The sequence below is a fragment of the Emydura macquarii genome, unplaced genomic scaffold (genome assembly GCF_026122565.2).
Source record: "Emydura macquarii macquarii isolate MOO-44397 ecotype Brisbane River unplaced genomic scaffold, CSIRO-AGI_Emac_v2 contig_2432, whole genome shotgun sequence".
Taxonomy (NCBI): domain Eukaryota; kingdom Metazoa; phylum Chordata; order Testudines; family Chelidae; genus Emydura; species Emydura macquarii.
The window spans coordinates 1,207,073-1,224,344 of NW_027132569.1; the positions used below are offsets into that span (position 1 = coordinate 1,207,073).

At 37.7% G+C, this 17,272-nt stretch overlaps 1 protein-coding gene across 2 annotated transcripts in view; it reads left to right on the forward strand.

The window, feature by feature from the left end:
* AVL9 (AVL9 cell migration associated) overlaps positions 1–17,030 on the forward strand; it is a 61,821-nt gene extending 44,791 nt beyond the window's left edge. The window contains exons 11-16 of one of the 2 annotated variants that reach the window (XR_010922419.1): positions 1,857–1,991; positions 3,244–3,463; positions 5,291–5,397; positions 6,446–6,499; positions 11,827–11,915; positions 12,882–17,030. Coding sequence is in view for 1 of the 2 variants with exons in the window: in XM_067562474.1 (XP_067418575.1) it covers positions 1,857–1,991; positions 3,244–3,463; positions 5,291–5,408; positions 6,446–6,499; positions 11,827–11,915; positions 12,882–12,976 (711 nt within the window). In the remaining variant the exon portion in view is untranslated. Of the gene's footprint in view, positions 1–1,856; positions 1,992–3,243; positions 3,464–5,290; positions 5,409–6,445; positions 6,500–11,826; positions 11,916–12,881 lie in introns of both variants that reach the window. The other variant, XM_067562474.1, reaches the window with a different exon arrangement.
* The last annotated feature ends 242 nt before the right edge of the window (positions 17,031–17,272 follow it).

Genomic DNA, 17,272 nt, shown 5'->3' on the forward strand with positions numbered 1-17,272 from the left:
AATGTAGCTGACAATATAATTTTAATGTTTACCTTCCACCCCACAAAGACACGTTCTCATTCAAGTTTACCTAATGAAATCAAAGCAGAGGATTTGAAATTTGAAATATGCCAATTTCTAGTGATGAGCATCCTTCAAAAACTTCTGGATTGTCTATTCCCAGCAAACAATTTAATTCAACATGAAACTGAAGTCCATTTTAGATCTGGCCATTTTAAAATCAAGAATGGATGTTTTTCTAAAAGATATACTTTAATTAATTTAGGGAAATCCTAGCACCTGTGTTATGCAGGCGGTCAGACAAGATGATCACAGCGGTCCCTTCTGGCCTTATAATTTGTGAATCTCTTTTAATAGGTTTATTTCAAGTTAGGTTTTTTGTTTTTGTTTGTTTGTTTGTTTTTCTCCAACCTATGGAAAGAAACTTATCCCATCACACCAAATTTGGATGAATGAGATTGTGCCAAAATGTCATCAACTGTCTTAAATGACCATATGGTAAAGTACTCCTAGTACAAAAGAACACAAGACTACAAGGAAAAACAGGTTATGGATTTTTGTTACTAATTTTAGGGGCAGCTATTTAGGGTTAGATGCTCATCTCACCACTGTAAATCAGAAGTCGTCATAGTTGCCTGGTGTAAAAGTAGTGAGTTTGGAATCAGGCCCTCTTTATTTTAAAAGGCAAAGCATTCCTAAAATTTTACAGCTTATCTAGTGGTTAAAATTACATGGCATTAGATATTGCATTGGCAACTACCAAAAAAATAATATTAAGGAAACCTAATGTTCCAGGTTGGTGACTCTGTAACATAGTACTGTTATGCTTTGACAAAGATGGTTCTGTTTTAGTTGTTAGTATTATTCAGCTAGATAGCTATCCCTGTGTTTAATCTAGAAAAAAGGAGTAATTGTACTCCTTTCTTCCATATGTTTCAAATTGCCTTGTTCGACTTGATGATGTACATGCACTCTTGTTTTGTCTAATATGCCTGTAGCCCTTCTGTTAGTGAAGTGAATCAACTGCACAATGCTATATGTAACTGAACAGCTGAAATTGGGCTAGAGTTTCAAGGGGTACACTGATATTATTTTTAAATGAAAATTATAGTTCCAGCTGTATCACTAGAATTTGGGTGTACATCAAATTCTTAGACATCAAAGACTTAGACTTTTTTAAAATAGCAAATTTTCCTGGAAAGCATTGGTATAATTAGTGTCATAAGGACACAGTGGTTAAAAAGCACAGAGCATAGCCTTTTTCTTCTTCCCCCCTTTTTTTTTTTAAAGCAGGCATGCACATGCTCACAAAAATTTCCAGACTGATATCACTGTCCCTAAAACACATGGATAGCAGCAGTGCAAGAGTGTCTAAATGTCCTGACAGAGTACCTGAGTCCTGCCAAAAGAGATGATGCTGTGGAAGAGAGGATAGTCTGCCTGTCTGTTCAGTTCTTGACGTCTTTATTGTGAATGCCAAGGACATAAGAACTGGATTGAGACCACCAACCTCATTTCACATTGGTCAGCTCTGTTACCATCTTAAGGCTGTTTGGGCTGGATTTCAACCAGTGGTATAAGAGTGAAAGCCTTCATAGGCCGTTACCAAGTATACTCCATTTCCGTTTCTTGTGTTTGCTTAATATAGCAAAGCAATATTAGACTCCAGTGGCAGTGTGGCTAGGAACATGGTGCAGAGCAATAACCAGGGTTGTTTTCTCTCTGTGGTGGTACTCTTGCTTTTGTTTAGCTCTAGGAAGGACTGTGGAGGTGGGTAAGTGTACAGTAAGATGGATTGGGTGGGGGGTGTTCCCCCCCATTTTCTTACTAATCATGTAACGTTTCCATTATCTTAGGGATACCTTTGTTTGCCATACATGGCCCTGCAACAGCATCACCTCCTCTCTGATGTAACAGTCCGTGGCTTTGTTGCGGGAGCCACCAACATCCTGTTCCGCCAGCAGAAGCATCTAAGTGATGCAATTGTGGAAGTATGAATTCTCTTCTTTAAAATGTTTTAAACGTTAAAAAAAAAAACGTAGTTACCTTATGAATGTGCCTAATAAATCAAAATAAGAGACTTTATTTATTAATGAAGTTGTTAATTATATTATTATTTGTATAATCTTGGTACCTAAGAGTTCGAGTCATGGACCAGAACCCCACTGTATAAACACACAACAGAAAAATAGTCCCTCCCCCAAAAACTTACCTGCATACTTTGTTTTAAATGAGCTTTTGTCCAAAGACCATATATACAAAAATATTCCTAAGCTTCCAGTTAGATTCATTGAAATTTTCTGTATTTTTCTTAAAGTGGGCAACCGAACAAGATTTTGTGTGTGTTTAGTTAACTCTCCGATGTCCTATTCTGCGCTTCTTTGGGGATCGGATCTCTGGGCTTGTTTATCAAGGGAAATTGGCTAGAATAAACTGTGTGTCCATACAAGGAGCTATTCTGAAATAGGGTGTGAATTTACAGCACTATAGCTATCTTATTCCGGAATAACTTCACTGCGTTAACAAGCCCCTAAAAACAGTAGAAATAGAGAAGGGTCTCACACCTATGATGTTAGAATTGTATACTTGCACTTATATAAATTATTAAGAATGAAAAATTTTTATTAAGTTTCAAAAACATTAATAAGTTTCTGGTTTCATATATTATATCCAGTATTTACACTTTATAGAATATTTATAAAAGTTCCATATGACTCCTTGCTGTTTTGGTTTCTTTCTCGTAATGAACTTTCATGGCTGCCTAATTAGAACTTAAAAATAAATGTTTGTAACTGAGGAACAGACACAGTTATGGTACTACTAATATGCTCTTTATCAGATTTATTGATTTTATATTTAAGCTGCAATAAAACATGCCCAAACAGAAAGCTGTAGATGCCCTAAAAATTAAGTTTACAATTGCATAATGATGACTACCCAACAACGTCAAATTAACTCAGCCAGCCAATAAATCAAAGTCTTCGAAAAAGAACCTATAGAAACGTACCCTTTAGGAACATACCCAAAATCCTGACAAAGAGTTTCTGCAGCTTCTGCCAGGAAGATCATGAAGTTCAGGCTACTTCAGACCATCCTCTCGTATCTTGAGAACAGTTGATGCATAATTTGGTCATCAGTTTCTCCTTATCATTGGTTGTGGTGGTAGATGGGGATGAATTACTGGTTATGTATGCTGAAGGTCTTTCTTGGACTGTTTTTTCCCCTGGGGATTATTTCAATCAGATAGAGGAAGCCCTTGTCCAAATCCATGATCCAGAACTCAGGAAGATCCTGAACCTCACAACTGCTGACCTGAGATTTGCAGACTACGTGGTGAAGCATGTAACTGAGAACAGGGATGATGTTTTCCTTGATGGCACCGGCTGGGAGGGAGGAGATGAGTGGATCAGGGCCCAGTTTGGTGCCTATCTTCATGCACTGCTTGCTGCTATGCTGCAGCCAGGTAAATTCTGGAGGATGGGCCGCGGAGGCAGGGTGCACAGTAAACAGTTGTTCCATTGCATTTCAATTTGGCTCATGCTCATGCTTTATCTCAGTTGAAAGTTTGAGTTTTTTTTAATCCCTTGACCGTCTTCATTAATTTCTTGCTTTATGCTATGTTAACTCTCAATGATTTAGAGACTATTGTATTCCCTCTTTGTTATCTTTTCTTGAGTATTTGTGCTAAATTTCCTTATATTCACCTTATAAATAAAAGTACTTGAAATCTGTACATGCAGACATCCTGCTAATTTAGGTTCTCTTTGTGGACTATAGCTATTCTCAATTGTTCATGCAGAACTTAAACAACTAACTCTCTAAATCTTTTAGGAAAATGTTCTGTTTGCCCAGTGTTGACCTCTTTAATGGCCTTTCCTTCATAATTATTCTCAGTTAACAGCCTGTCAATCAGTTCTGTGTCCACCCCATTATATTCCTGAGCAAATACTGGAGCAAGCTTCACTTCAAACATACGTATATTAAGTCCTCTGTGTTCCCTGTGTCTGCCAGCCATGTAATTTTATTTAAAATGACTCACCGTTTGATGTGGCATAACATGCTTTTCGTGAATGCCATGATAGATTTTGGTTTTCCCTTCTGAGTATTCTAGATCAGTGGTTCTCAACCTTTCCAGACTATTGTACCCCTTTTCAGGAGTCTGATTTGTCTCGCGTACCCCATGTTTCACCTGACTTAAAAAATACTTGCTTACAAAATCAAACATAAAAATACAGCGGTGTCACGGCACACTATTTCTGAAAAATTGCTTGCTTTCTCATTTTTACCATGATTGGAATATAAATATTGTACCTACATTTCAGAGTGGTATGTGAGCCTGTTTTGCACTTGTGAGCCTTGTCTAAAGTCTGAGCCTCAGGAAGCGGGGATGAAGCATGTAACTGTCTTTGTGGTGCTCCAGGCAATTGCCTTGCTTGCCGCCCCCTAATGCTGGCCCTGTACTTGTGATCTCCCCAGACTTGTCTCGTGGCCCTCTTGGGGGCTGCAACCTCCAGGATGAGAAACACTGATCTAGATTAGTTGATGTACTCTCTGGAAGATGCCTATATACCCCTGCTTGAGAACCACTGTTCTAGATTGATTTTCTATATTTGTAAAGATATTGTTAAAAGGTCATTAACATAATACACCTGTACTGTGTGATGGTTCTTTATTAATTCACACTTTAGTAACTCTCAGCTTCACCCTAAAATTGAATTTGCAGATTAATGTAGCACAATAAAGTAAGGTTCTGCTGTTAGGGCAAGACCAGTGCAGGTGATGTCATGTTTTTCATAGTTCTCATGTTACCCCTTTGACTTATTCCCTGCTATTAGATAATGCTTTGCAACAGAACTAAGCCACTTATCTTCACTTTCAGATTCTCATACAGTGGTAAGGTGCAGTTTGAGTTCACGATATGGGGATATTTAACAACTTGATATCAAAATATCAAAATACAGTTTTATTCATATTAGGTTTTGTGAAACTTTTTATAAAAAAAAAATCTAAATTGTCTAAACCAAGTTCTCAGTGTGCCTTTAAATTAATTTCTTAGTTGTCTGAACTCCATTTTCCTTTCCTTAACTCTTTGTGTTGGGCAGTGGCATTTTTTAAACCCAAAATAATGAGCTTGTTGATTTGCTAATGTTTATGCAGTCAGAGCCCCATGCTCTCTGACTGACAAGAATCAGGGAAATTTTCTTTTTTTCAGAACCTCCTTTTAATGTCTTCTTTTACATCCTCAGTGTATTGATACAGGTTCACTCACCTTCTGTCTTTTATTCATCAGACAATGAAAAGATATTGTCAGACTTTGGAACAGCCTTTGTAGCAACTTGGAAAAATACACACAACTACAGAGTGTGGAACAGCAACAAGCATCCCGCTCTTGCAGAGGTAAATTCTAGGTAAGAAACCAACTTCCAAGATAAGGGGGAGAATAAAGATCTTATTGTTCTGTTCCTATTTGGAGAAACAGAGCTTTTTGTGGGATGTTACAAGGTTCTTTTTCATTGCTCCTCTTTACAGCCTATATGAGGCAACTCTAGGAAACTTTGAGATATTTGGGACTGCACTGCTGTAAGGATTCTGGGGTACCTCCTTTTCTTCAGATCAGGGTGGTGTAATCTCTCTCATTACTAGAACCTAACTGAGATTGTGGGGCATAGATGAGAAGAAGCTTGCTAAAGCTCTACCTAAAGGCAGACGTGAAGCTGGTAGAAGTCTCTGAATAACTTGGTGAGAGTTAGCTGTCCTCTTTATGATGGGAGGGTGAGTGTGCTGGAGTTTCATCCACCTTTCCTTAGAGGTTTACAGTCTGCTGGGTTTTGTGGATTTTTGATTGCTTCCAGATTTCCAGGGATCAGTAGTGGCCAGGGTCATCATTTGACAGCAGTGCTGTTAGCTCAGAAGTTGCATTCTTTCCTTTTTAAATGTAGACTTTGCCATGTTTTTAAATGCCTTTTTCACTTTAAAATCAGACTGTGCAGTTGCTCTGCACTTAAGGTTTCCTTTGAAGACAACTCAACCGCATCAGGTAGTACAGAATATGGCACCATGCTGCATAGAGCTAGTTACACCTGTACTCCATATGTTGCATTGGCTACTGTTTGTGTTCAGTTTATGGCTTTTCTTTTTTTAAATCTGTAAAGCCCTACATGGCTACTGAGACATCTCTTCCCTCATCATGCCTCATCTTGTCAGCAGGAGGAGTGTCTCAGCTGACAGTTTTTATGAAGTTTGAAAAGATGAAATGTGTCTATTTTGTAAAAGGATGGCAGCTTGCAGGTGATTCATCGAAATCCTAGGACTGAATCACAACTGGGACATGTGAAACTAGATATTTTCTTTGTTGCAGTGGAGGACAACCAGCAAATAAAACTGTGCTGTTTTTTCTTTATGGAAAAAATAACAAAATTGAAACACTGCATTTTTCCCCTTCCAGCCACCCATTCCAGGGCCAATACTCTGTATCAGATGTAAAGTTAAGATTATCACAGTAAGTATATAATACTTTAATATTTAAAAACAAAACTTTTGTTTCAATATTTATACTGTATTGTCTGTTGCTAAACTGCGAATATATAGATAAAATCAAGATTATTTTAAAGACTTGGGAATTGGTCCTGTTCGTGAAACTATGCTGCACTCTTTCTAAACTAGCCACACCTAAGAATGGGCAAATTGCCTGAGAGAGTGAAAAATATTGCCAGTATATATTGCCACTGTCTTTTCATGTTTGTACAGTGCCTAGCACAATAGGTCCTTGATACTTTTATTGGGGCCAATACAAATAATAAATAATTGATTAATTTAAACACTTTAGAGCTGCATTTCCCATAATGCAATACCTCCTCTTGCTAACCCACTTATTAGTGTTTATTTGTGAATTTTGTAAACTAAAACTCTTAAAACATTTCTAGTACTATGATTTATTTTTTTCTGGTCTATTTTTTAACTCTGGGCCAGATCCTCTGCATAGTCCCACTGATTTTTAAATCAACTGAAGATCTGAACCTTGAAATCCAATTCTATGCTGCTGAAAATAACATTAAAATTGATGCTTTGGGGTTCCATGTTTGTATCCCTGATTCAACTTTTTCAATTTAAAAGTAAAAATATATTTTCCATAACCTTCAGCTTTGAAAATTTAGCCTGGGTTCTAGAATTAAGCTGGATTCATTCCTGTTCTTGCATCCATCAGTAAAAAGATTCTTCAAGCCTAATTCCGCCCTCAGTTATAATTGTGCAACCCTATTATCTTCAGTGGAGTTTTACATGTATAACTGAGGTCAAAATTCAGTCTTGCAGTTGCAAGGTAACTATCAGTTCTGATGCATGAGCCTCAATAGATAAAGCTCTCTTAGCTCTGTTGGTCCTTGAGTGCTTATATGTGTATAAAGTAATGAATCTCACTCTAAACATCCTCTGTTGTCCGGTCCCAACTTATGGCAGTTGGAGATTTTGTGACATCTGGATCACGGGATTGCATCCCTGACCATCTTGGATAATAGCCATTGATGGACTAGCCTCCATGAACTTATCTAATTCTTTTTTGAACCAGTTATAGTTTTGGCCTTTACAACACCCCATAGCAACGAATTTCTCAGGTTGATTGTGCTTTGTCTGAAGAAGTACTTCCTTTTGTTTGTTAAAACCTTCTGCCTGTTAACTTCATCAGGTGACCCCTAATTCTTGAGTTATGTGAAGGAGTAAATAATACTTGCCTATTCACGTCTCCATACTTCATACTTCCATTCTTCATACTCTTCATTCTGAAGACCTCTGTCATATCCCCCCTTAGTCATCTCTTTGCTAAACTAAACCATCCCAGTTTTCTTAATCCCTCCTCACATGGGAGCTGTTCCATAAACCTCATCATTTTCATTGCCCTTCTCTGAACCTGTTCCAACTTTAAATATGTTTTTTGAGATGAGGTGACCAGAACTGCATGGTTTTATATAGTGGCATTATGATATTTTATCTTATTATCTATCCCTTTTCTCATGGTTCCTAACATTGTTAGCTTTTTTGACTGTTGCTGCACATTGAGTGGATGTTTACCAGGAACTATCCATGATGACTCTAAGATCTTTCTTGAGTGTTAACAGCTAATTTAGACCCCATCGTTTTGTATGTATAGTTGGGATTATTTTTTCTAATGTGCATTACTTTGTATGTATCAACAATGAATTTCATCTGCCATTTTTTACCCAGCTGTGCAGTTTAGTAAGATCCCTTTGTAACTTTTTGCAATCAGTTTTGGACTTCACTATCTTGAGCAATTTTGTTTCATCTGCAAAATTTGCAACCTCACTGTTCACCTCCTTTTCCAGATCATTTGAGTTTGTTTAACATTACATGCCCCAGTACAAATCCTTGGAGGAGCCTGCTATTTACCTTGCTTCATTGTGAAAATTGAATATTTATTCCTCCCCTTTGTTGCCTATCTTCTAACCTGTTACTGTTTCATGAGAGGACCTTCCCTCTTATCCCTGACTGCTTAGGTTGCTTAAAAGCCTTTGGTGGGGGGCTTTTTCAAAGGTTTTCTGAGCATGTGTCTACACTGCAACATAAACCCAGAATTCCAACTCAGGCTCAAGCCAACACTCCTTCTGTTTACAAAAAATTGGACCCAGGACCCTACAGGGGTCCGGGCCTGAATCAATCTGATACCAAGGGTTCAAGCTCTATTGCTTTGCAGTGTAGATGTAGCCTCACTGGAGTTGCCAGAGTTTATTCTCCTTTCTGTTTTCCTCACTAGCATTTGACTTCCTATTTTTAAAGGATGCCATTTTGCCTCGAATCACTTCTTTTACCCTGCTGTTTACCATGTTGGCATTCTTTTGGTCCTCTTAGTACTTCTTTTTTTTTTAATTATTATTCGGGACATAATTTAGTTTGAGCCTCTGTTACGGTGTTTTTAAATAGTCTTCATGCAGTTTGCAGACATTCCACCCTTGTGACTGTTCTTTTTAATTTCTGTTTAACTAGTTTCCTCATTTTTTGTGTAGTTCCCCTTTTTGAAGTTAAATGCCTCTGTGGTGGGTTTCTTTGGCATTTTTTCCCCATAAGGATGTTAAATTTAATTATATTATTGTTGCTGTTACTAAGCAGTTCTGCTGTATTCACTTCTTGGACCAGATCCCGTGCTCCACTTAGGATGAAATCAAGAGTGCTTCTCCCCTTGTGGGGACAAGCTACTCCAAGAAGTATTCATTTAATGTGTCTAGAAATTTTATCTTTGCATCCCTTCCTGAGGTGACATATACCCAGTCAGTATGAGGATAGTTGAAATCCCCCATTAATATTGGGTTTTCTGCCTTTGTAGCCTCTCTAATCTCCCTGAGCATTTCACAGTCACTGGCACCATCCTGGTCAAGTGGTTGGTAGTGTATTCCTACTGTTGTTCTATTATTGTTCAAGCACGGAATTTCTATCCATAGAGATTTTATCATAAAGTCTGATTCATTTGAGATTTTCACTTTGACTCTATGCTTTCTTTCACATATAGTGCCACTCTCCCACCAATGTGACCTATTCTGTCATTCCTATATATTTTGTACTTTGGTATTAACATGTCTCATTGATTATCCTCATTCCACCAAGTTTCCATGATGTGTATTAAATCAATATCTTCATTTAATGCCAGGCACTCTAGTTCACCCACGTTAGTATTAGGATTTCTAGCTTTTGTGTATAAGCACTTGTTCATTTTGTCAATATTGAGTTGCTTGCCATCCTGTGTTATATTTAAACGGGACTTATGTTTGACTGTGTCTCACTAGCTCCTACCTGTACTTTACCAACTTCTTTCCTATCCCCTTTATTAGGATCTAGAGTTCCCCTTTTAATGAACTCATCCCCAAGGGATGTCTCCACCTGAACTCTGTGCTCCTCCACATCTGTTGCTTTTCCCCTGCCCTTAGTTAAAAATGCCTCTACAACCTTTTAATTTTACATGCCAGCTATCTGGTTCCATTTTGGTTTAGGTGGAGCCCATCTTTCCTGTATATGTTCATACTTTTCCAAAAGGTTCCCCAGTTCCTAATAAAACCTAAACCCTCCTCCCTACAGCATTGTCTCATCCATGCATTGAGACCCTGCAGTTCGGTCTGTCATCTTGGCCCTGTGTATGGAACTGGAAGCATTTCAGAGAATGCTACCACGGAGGTGCTGGACTTTAATCTCTTACCTAGCAGCCTAAATTTGTCCTCCAGGACCTCTCTCCTACCATTCTCTATGTCATTGGTACCTACATGTACCACGACCACCGGCTCCTCCCCAGCACTGCTCAGAAGATTGTCCAGATGTCTCATGAAATATACACTCACTAGGCAGTTTACCATATGGTTCTCCCAGTCATCACAAACCCAACTAGCTATATTTCTAATTATTGAATCCCCCCATTATCATTACTGGCTCTTTCTAGTAATGGGGATTCCCTCCCCAGGAGAGGTCTCTTCAGTGGCCTATGTTTAGAGTATGTTTGTTGCGTGTAGTTGTCTCTCATATTCAGTCTCTAAATTCCCTCGCAAAACTCCCGTTTGCTGCTCCCGTTCGCTAACGGGCACTCTTGTCACTAAAGTAAGCAGATGTGACTCTCTCTAAAAGGAGGGAGAAGATCTAAGGAGGCACAAAGGTATAATTTTTACCATCAATTTTTTAGTGTAGAACGAAGACCTGACCTGACAGCTCTAGAGATAAAAGGTTTGGTCTTTGTTGCCTGTGCTCATCATAACAGTGGCTAGATTTCCACGATGAAGACTGAGACCATTAACCCATTTCACAAAGGCCACCTTACCATGATAATGACAGTTGCTGTCAACTTAAACTTGGATCTTGTTTTAGCCAGCAACTTGGAGATAAGTCTTAGTATAACTCATTTCTAATCCCCAAGCTATTGGTGTCCCCATTTTATTTGATACTATTCCATCACCTACACTTTTTTTTTGAAAGGGGAGACATTCATACTTCACGAAACTCTAAACTGAATTTAAGGGGATCAATCGTCCTTTAAGTATGATTCTAATGAAAGAAATATTCTTGCGACAACATGTTTGTTCTCCATAAGTGACAGTGCAGTCAAAAATGCTCATCTTATCAAAACTAGACTTTGCAAATCCAGCTGAAAGTGTTGATTTATGTGTTCATATATATATGGAGTGGGTGAGGAAACTGACATTTTTATTTGAATGTTATATTATAAAACCCAGTGAGAGGATTTTACAACTGCTGCCATTTAAAATGAATAGAAACTAATAGCTTTTATGCTTTTTTTTCCAATGACAGTAACATAATTCTCCCTTTATTTGTTTGAAAAAGCATGAGATGAAAGGAATCCTTGTTCAAACAGTTGATTCTTATGGATTGAAGCACAAAGTAAAATTAACATTTTTTTCTGAAATGACAAAGCAATGACAAACATTCAGAACCAGCCCATTAGCCATTTAACAAAACTTATAGACAAAGACTAACATTTTCAAAGGTACCTAAATGTAGATGCAGAAAAATTTTGTCTTGTAACCTACAACAGAAAAACTTGCCACAAATGTCTTTAAGCCTTACACCAAAGAGCACAGCACGTTCCATAATGACTAACCTGTTGGCTTTGATTCCTGGTTCACTGGCAGAATCTATTCTTCCCTTTCTCCAACATGCCTGATGCACACATTTATGTATGTAACTGGTCTGTGGTGGAATGAAGAGATGGATCTGAAACTTATGAGCTTGATTATACTTAATTGATATTTTAGACTAAGTTTTGCCCCTTGAATAGGTAGTGAGTCAATTGATTAATTCTCTTTGAATATTTCTCTTGCTTAGCTCTGTCCAGAACAGTGAACGTGGCAAGAAACTTGGAAATGCCATGGTCAGTACCAGCCGGAATGTTGTACAAACAGGAAAAGCCGTAGGTAAGAAATCTGTTTGTCCATAACTAGGTTGGAAGAGTATGCAGCTATCTAGATACTGCAAGCATGATATGGCATGGTTATTTAATAATAGTGTGTTACATTTCTATAGTGCGTTTTATTCTAATGGGATTTACAGATATATCTGCCCACCAGAGAAATGCAGCCATCTCTGGCTGGGAGGCTAAGAGCTGGGAAGGCTGGCAGATAGGTGGATAATTGGAATACCTCAGACTGCACAATAATAGGAGGAGGGGAAAGTTTAGCTAAGGACACCAGAGTAAACTGTTTAAAAGCCAGGCTTTGCCCACAGTAGACGACTGTTTTTTAAGGTTTCAGATGAAAGATTCTTCATCCTCTTTAAGTGCTTAAACTACTAAACCATACCCCTCCAGGAATAACAAACTATTCTCACTTTGTGTTTCTCTGACAGGGCCTGATCCAAAGGCCATTGAAGTCAATAAAAAGGCTCTCATTGACTTCAGTGGATTTTAGATCAAGCCCATACTGTTCTGAATGTCCAGCATGACCTCATCAAATGGTGAGAGAGAACATAAGGCCACCAGTTAAGAAGCCTTATAAATGGTTGCTCTCTTGTGGCTTTGCGAAAATTCTTGAACGGGATTCAAATTGGAGGTGATCTGCCTGTGCTGCTGCTGTTCTGAGATGAGCTTGGGCCCTGAGAGTCTTTTGGGCTGGGACCTGAAGAGGCCACCTAAAGACTATAATTATTGTTGGTTAGCACAAACCATTTCTTCTAAGATGCCATCTTTAAATTCTTTGAGTATATCTGAGCATTTACTTTTTAAATTACAAATTAAACCAATGATGTATTTGTAATCATTCGGGTGGGGGGGGGGGGGGGGGTGTTATACACAAAGACTGTGTTATGGGGTGTATGCTGTCTAGAAAAAGCATATTACACTTACATGAGTAACTTTTTCTCTTTTTTGTTTGTTTATAATACAGGTCAATCAGTAGGAGGGGCCTTCACAACTGCAAAATCAGCCATGTCTTCATGGCTTTCCACTTTTACCCAGTCAACACAAGGCCTTGGGGACTAAAAGTAGTGTCTGCATACTGGCTTTGCATTATGCTGCTGAGTATTTTGGTTGTGTCAGTTTCTCTCAGCTCTACAAAGACTTCTCCAAAATGAGGAATGGAGCCTTCCTAGTTGTGGAAGACCAAAATGTTGTGTGTGTTTGTTTACAGACAAAAATGGAATGGTTACCCTTTGGTTTTACTAGAAGTATGAATGTCTCCAAACAGAGCATGAAGAATAGCTCTTTCACAGTACATCAGTTGTGTTTTTAAAATGATTACTTTTGTTTAAATCTGAGCCTTTATACTCTAGCAAACAGGGTTTGTTGCAAACAAAATTATAGGTTTGAATTCAGATTTGTACATTTTAGATGGTGAAGATGTCTCTGTAAATTAGCTGTATTTTACAAGTCAAATAGTCAAACCTTTGCTGTAATGTTTGTTAGAATTAAGCAGTATAATAATGCTCATTCACATTTTAGGTTGGATCTGAGGGTATGCCTGTAAAATTAACAATGCAAGGCAGGTTGAAACCCTTCTTAGTTAAGATTGCTTTCAGTTCCAAACTAAATTCAACACGGGTGTAGATTGAGACTGTTCTTGATTTATGATTTTTTTTCTTTTTTTCCCCTCATCATATACATTTATTGTATTAATCTGTATTTAACTTTCATCTCAGTACCTGAAGACCTGTGAAACAATTGTGCAATCAGTTTCTTTTTGATATTGTCCTCACTCATTTCATAGGGCAGAATATCAATTCTTTTTCCTAACACTGAATAGTATTGCCACCATACTTACTCTAGGACATAAGAAAAATTCCAGTTGGAGAGATTTCTTTACATAATTTTTTAGGGAAAATGTCAACAAAATAATTGATTCTCTGAAAGCAGAAATTAGAGCCATGAGCAACTCTGTGCAGACCTGCTCTATTTATAAATGCAGTTCGTGCATGCATGCATAAGTATATACATACATATGTACACAGTGTGTTAAAATTGTCCCTAAAACTAACACTGTAGTTTACAAAATCTTGAATTTTTTTTGTTACGAGGCAGATCATGAAGACCCTTCTGAGTAAAAATTGGGCAGGTGACTCTTTCATTTATTCGGAATGACTTTCATTTATTCATTTATTTCATTTATTGTTTCATTTATTTGGAATATTCATTTCACACAACTATTTTTGTATTAGGAAAGAGTCCACCTCTATTGTAAGAATAACTGAAACAGCTCAGTCACAACACTAACTAAAATAACCTAGTCATTTGTACTATTTGGTGTGACATATTCCTGTATTTTGTATACACTGTTCATGCATTGTAATCTCTATGGGTAGGTATCCTAAAACTGGAGCATTTCTTATTCTTCAGATCTGAATCTTTGCTGTTTCTTTCAATGATATATGCCTGCTAGAACCTCAAGATGATACCTATTAACATACTTTCAGATTTGTATTTTCTAAATTATAGTAACAAAAATTCCCACATTAAATAAAGAGAAGAGATCATCATAGGGTGAAATCATGACACCACATAGGGTAATGGGAGTTTTGCCATTCACTTCCAAGGAGCTAGGATATCCCCCAGAGTTAATTTGGACATCCCTAACTCTTGTAGTTCTGTAACTAGGCATCAGCAGAGTTAGTTGCAACTTCCAGTAGCTCTTTACCTTTCATTTTTAGGGGTTAAATGAAAAGGGTATCTAATGCTCCTTATGCAACTTTTTACACGAGAAATTAAAATTAATAACTGTTTGAAAAGCTATTGAAAACCACACTTGCATCTACCAGTTACTTTTACACCAACTTTTTTGTTCCAGCATTATTGTTGTAATTCTGTGTTTTAGCTTTACTGCTTCCCTGTTAAGTCTAAAATAACATATAGCTCTTTTTTTTTTGTGTTAAAGCCAGTATCAATTTTTTAAAGCTAAATTACAGTTGGAAGAGCCCTGGATAAACTGAAAGCTTGAAGCTACAGAGTAGTTTCATTTGAAAAGCAAACCAAATAATGTCTCTAGAAAGGTGTGCAACTTGTTTTTTTACTGCTTCTATCACACCAGCAAACATCTACCTTCTACTGAAATACAACTGTCGCTTACTAATAGTGTAGGCGATGTTGCTTTCAGACTGTATATATACCTTTTGTTTGGTAACTTCTGATGTAGTATTTGGATATTGTTCAGCTCCATGTGCCCCCTTGCTTTCTTTCCATTATTCAGTCTTCCCTTAACAGATGCTTCATAGAGACTAAGGCATACCATGTGCACATGCATACCTCTGGTAAAGTTAGTTGAGGTGTGTAATCAAAAAAGCTTTTCTTGGTTCCCCATTAGTGACAATAGAGTTTTCCAGTTCAGCATGCAGATTAGAACATAGCACTTTGCTATTGGGAGGTATCTGTGAAGCAGTAAACAATATGTATATTGTTGGCCTGTCTTTCTGGTGGCTGAACTTTTTGTTGTCATGAAGGCAGTCTGTGGCCTCTCGACTTGAGCACCTGTGAAGACATAGGCATTCTAGTGCAGTTTAGGCTAGGAGCTTGGCAAGGAGCTAGGATTTACAGGTACAAAGTGTAGAAGCAGGGCCGCCTTCTCCATATTTTTAATACCCTTGTCTTTCTCTGCCATGCCTCCTTCACTTTTCTTCCCCCTGATCCTATCCCACTCTCTCCCCTTCCCCAAGCACAGGGGCTCAGAATATCTGAGGACTGCTTAGAGCTCTTATTCTATGTTCATTCAGATGGATATCCTCTGCAACAGCAGTCACCTGCCATGTTCTGCTGTGTAGTGGGACTTGCAGTGCACCAGGTCATTGGCTGTCATTGGCACTCTTGGTCCAGGACAGGTGCTCAACACAGTCTCCCCCTCTTCCCCCGCTGCCAGATTTATGGGGGTAGAGGTACAGGCTTCTTCAAGAGTGTTTTCCTTTCTTCTATCCCTCAGAAGTTGATCCACAGTATAGTACTGACAGCCTTCATTTCTTCCCTAAGGTGAACGATGCTCACGAAATAGGAGGAAACTATGCGGTACATTTTTTTTTTTTAAATTCTCTTTCAGATGAGCTTTCTGCTAGCAATTCGGACAGTATTTGTCAGATTTATTGCAGTGGATATAGTTGAAGTGGTCATTAAAGTGTATTTTTTGACCAGCCACTTGAATTACTTCTGAGCACGCAATCACCAAAATTAACATACAAACGAATAAATCTTTAAGCCTTTTTAAATTGAAAGTTAAGTGGTTAAGTAGTAACCACTCTCTAGTAAATCTTACACAAACTCCAGACTATATTCCCACCCTTCTATTTATTTACATGTCTTAAGTCCCCAGTATGAACAGAAAACCAGTCCAAAGAGACTAATGAAGTGATATCCTCTCCTGAAGAGCTGGAGAGCCATTCCTTCATTGTCTGGTTTCTGGGCCTACAATGTAACTGTGAAGACATTGCCTTTGGTGACTGAGCCATGACATTGTCATTTAGCTCAGACATGACATACATTTTTATAACACGTCTAGGTGTCACTCCACAATTTGGTGGTTGGTTGTTATTCCTATCAACTTTTTCCTTCTCTTCCCACTTCCTGGGTACTTGGGCATCTACTTGTGCTCTTTTATGTGCCAAAAAGCACGGGAGCTGTCCTCAAATCCCTAAAGAGACGACTGAGTACCACTGACTTAATGAAATTCTGATTGGACTCAAATGTTCATCACCTTTTTTCATCAATCACTTGATATCATAACACATCTAACATTAGATCATCTTAAATTTTACTACATTGTCATAAATAGTTTAGAATCAATCTTCCAGTGTATTTCACTTATTTCACCTTATACAGTGTTTTAAGTATTGTAATTTAAACTTAGTATTTTGCTTAAATACAAACTTGTTATTTCAGCCAAAAAATGAAGATTATTAGCAGCGAAACTAATCTGTGGCAGTATTTAATTGTAAAAGTGAAGGTGTAAATGCAGTTTTTAAAAATGAAAACCTGGTATTTGATAACTCAACACTCATATGCTGTATCTGGTTGTGATTTTGTGTGTTTGGAAATAAATATATCAAGCCTGTTTAAAAGCTTTTACTGTCTGCTGAGAAAGCTGTTTTATTGGAAGAACTTATAGATAAAATTCATTTAATGAGATTAATACTTGGCATATTTACAGTTGTCAATAATTCAGTGACTGAATTTAAAGCCATTAAACCTCTGAAATTGGTGAAATAGTGAAAATCAACATCTTACTGGTTATTCTTGTAGTATCATAATGAGGCAGATTTGTGAATCTGTAGCTTATAGTCCATTAAACTAACTACTTAGTATGAG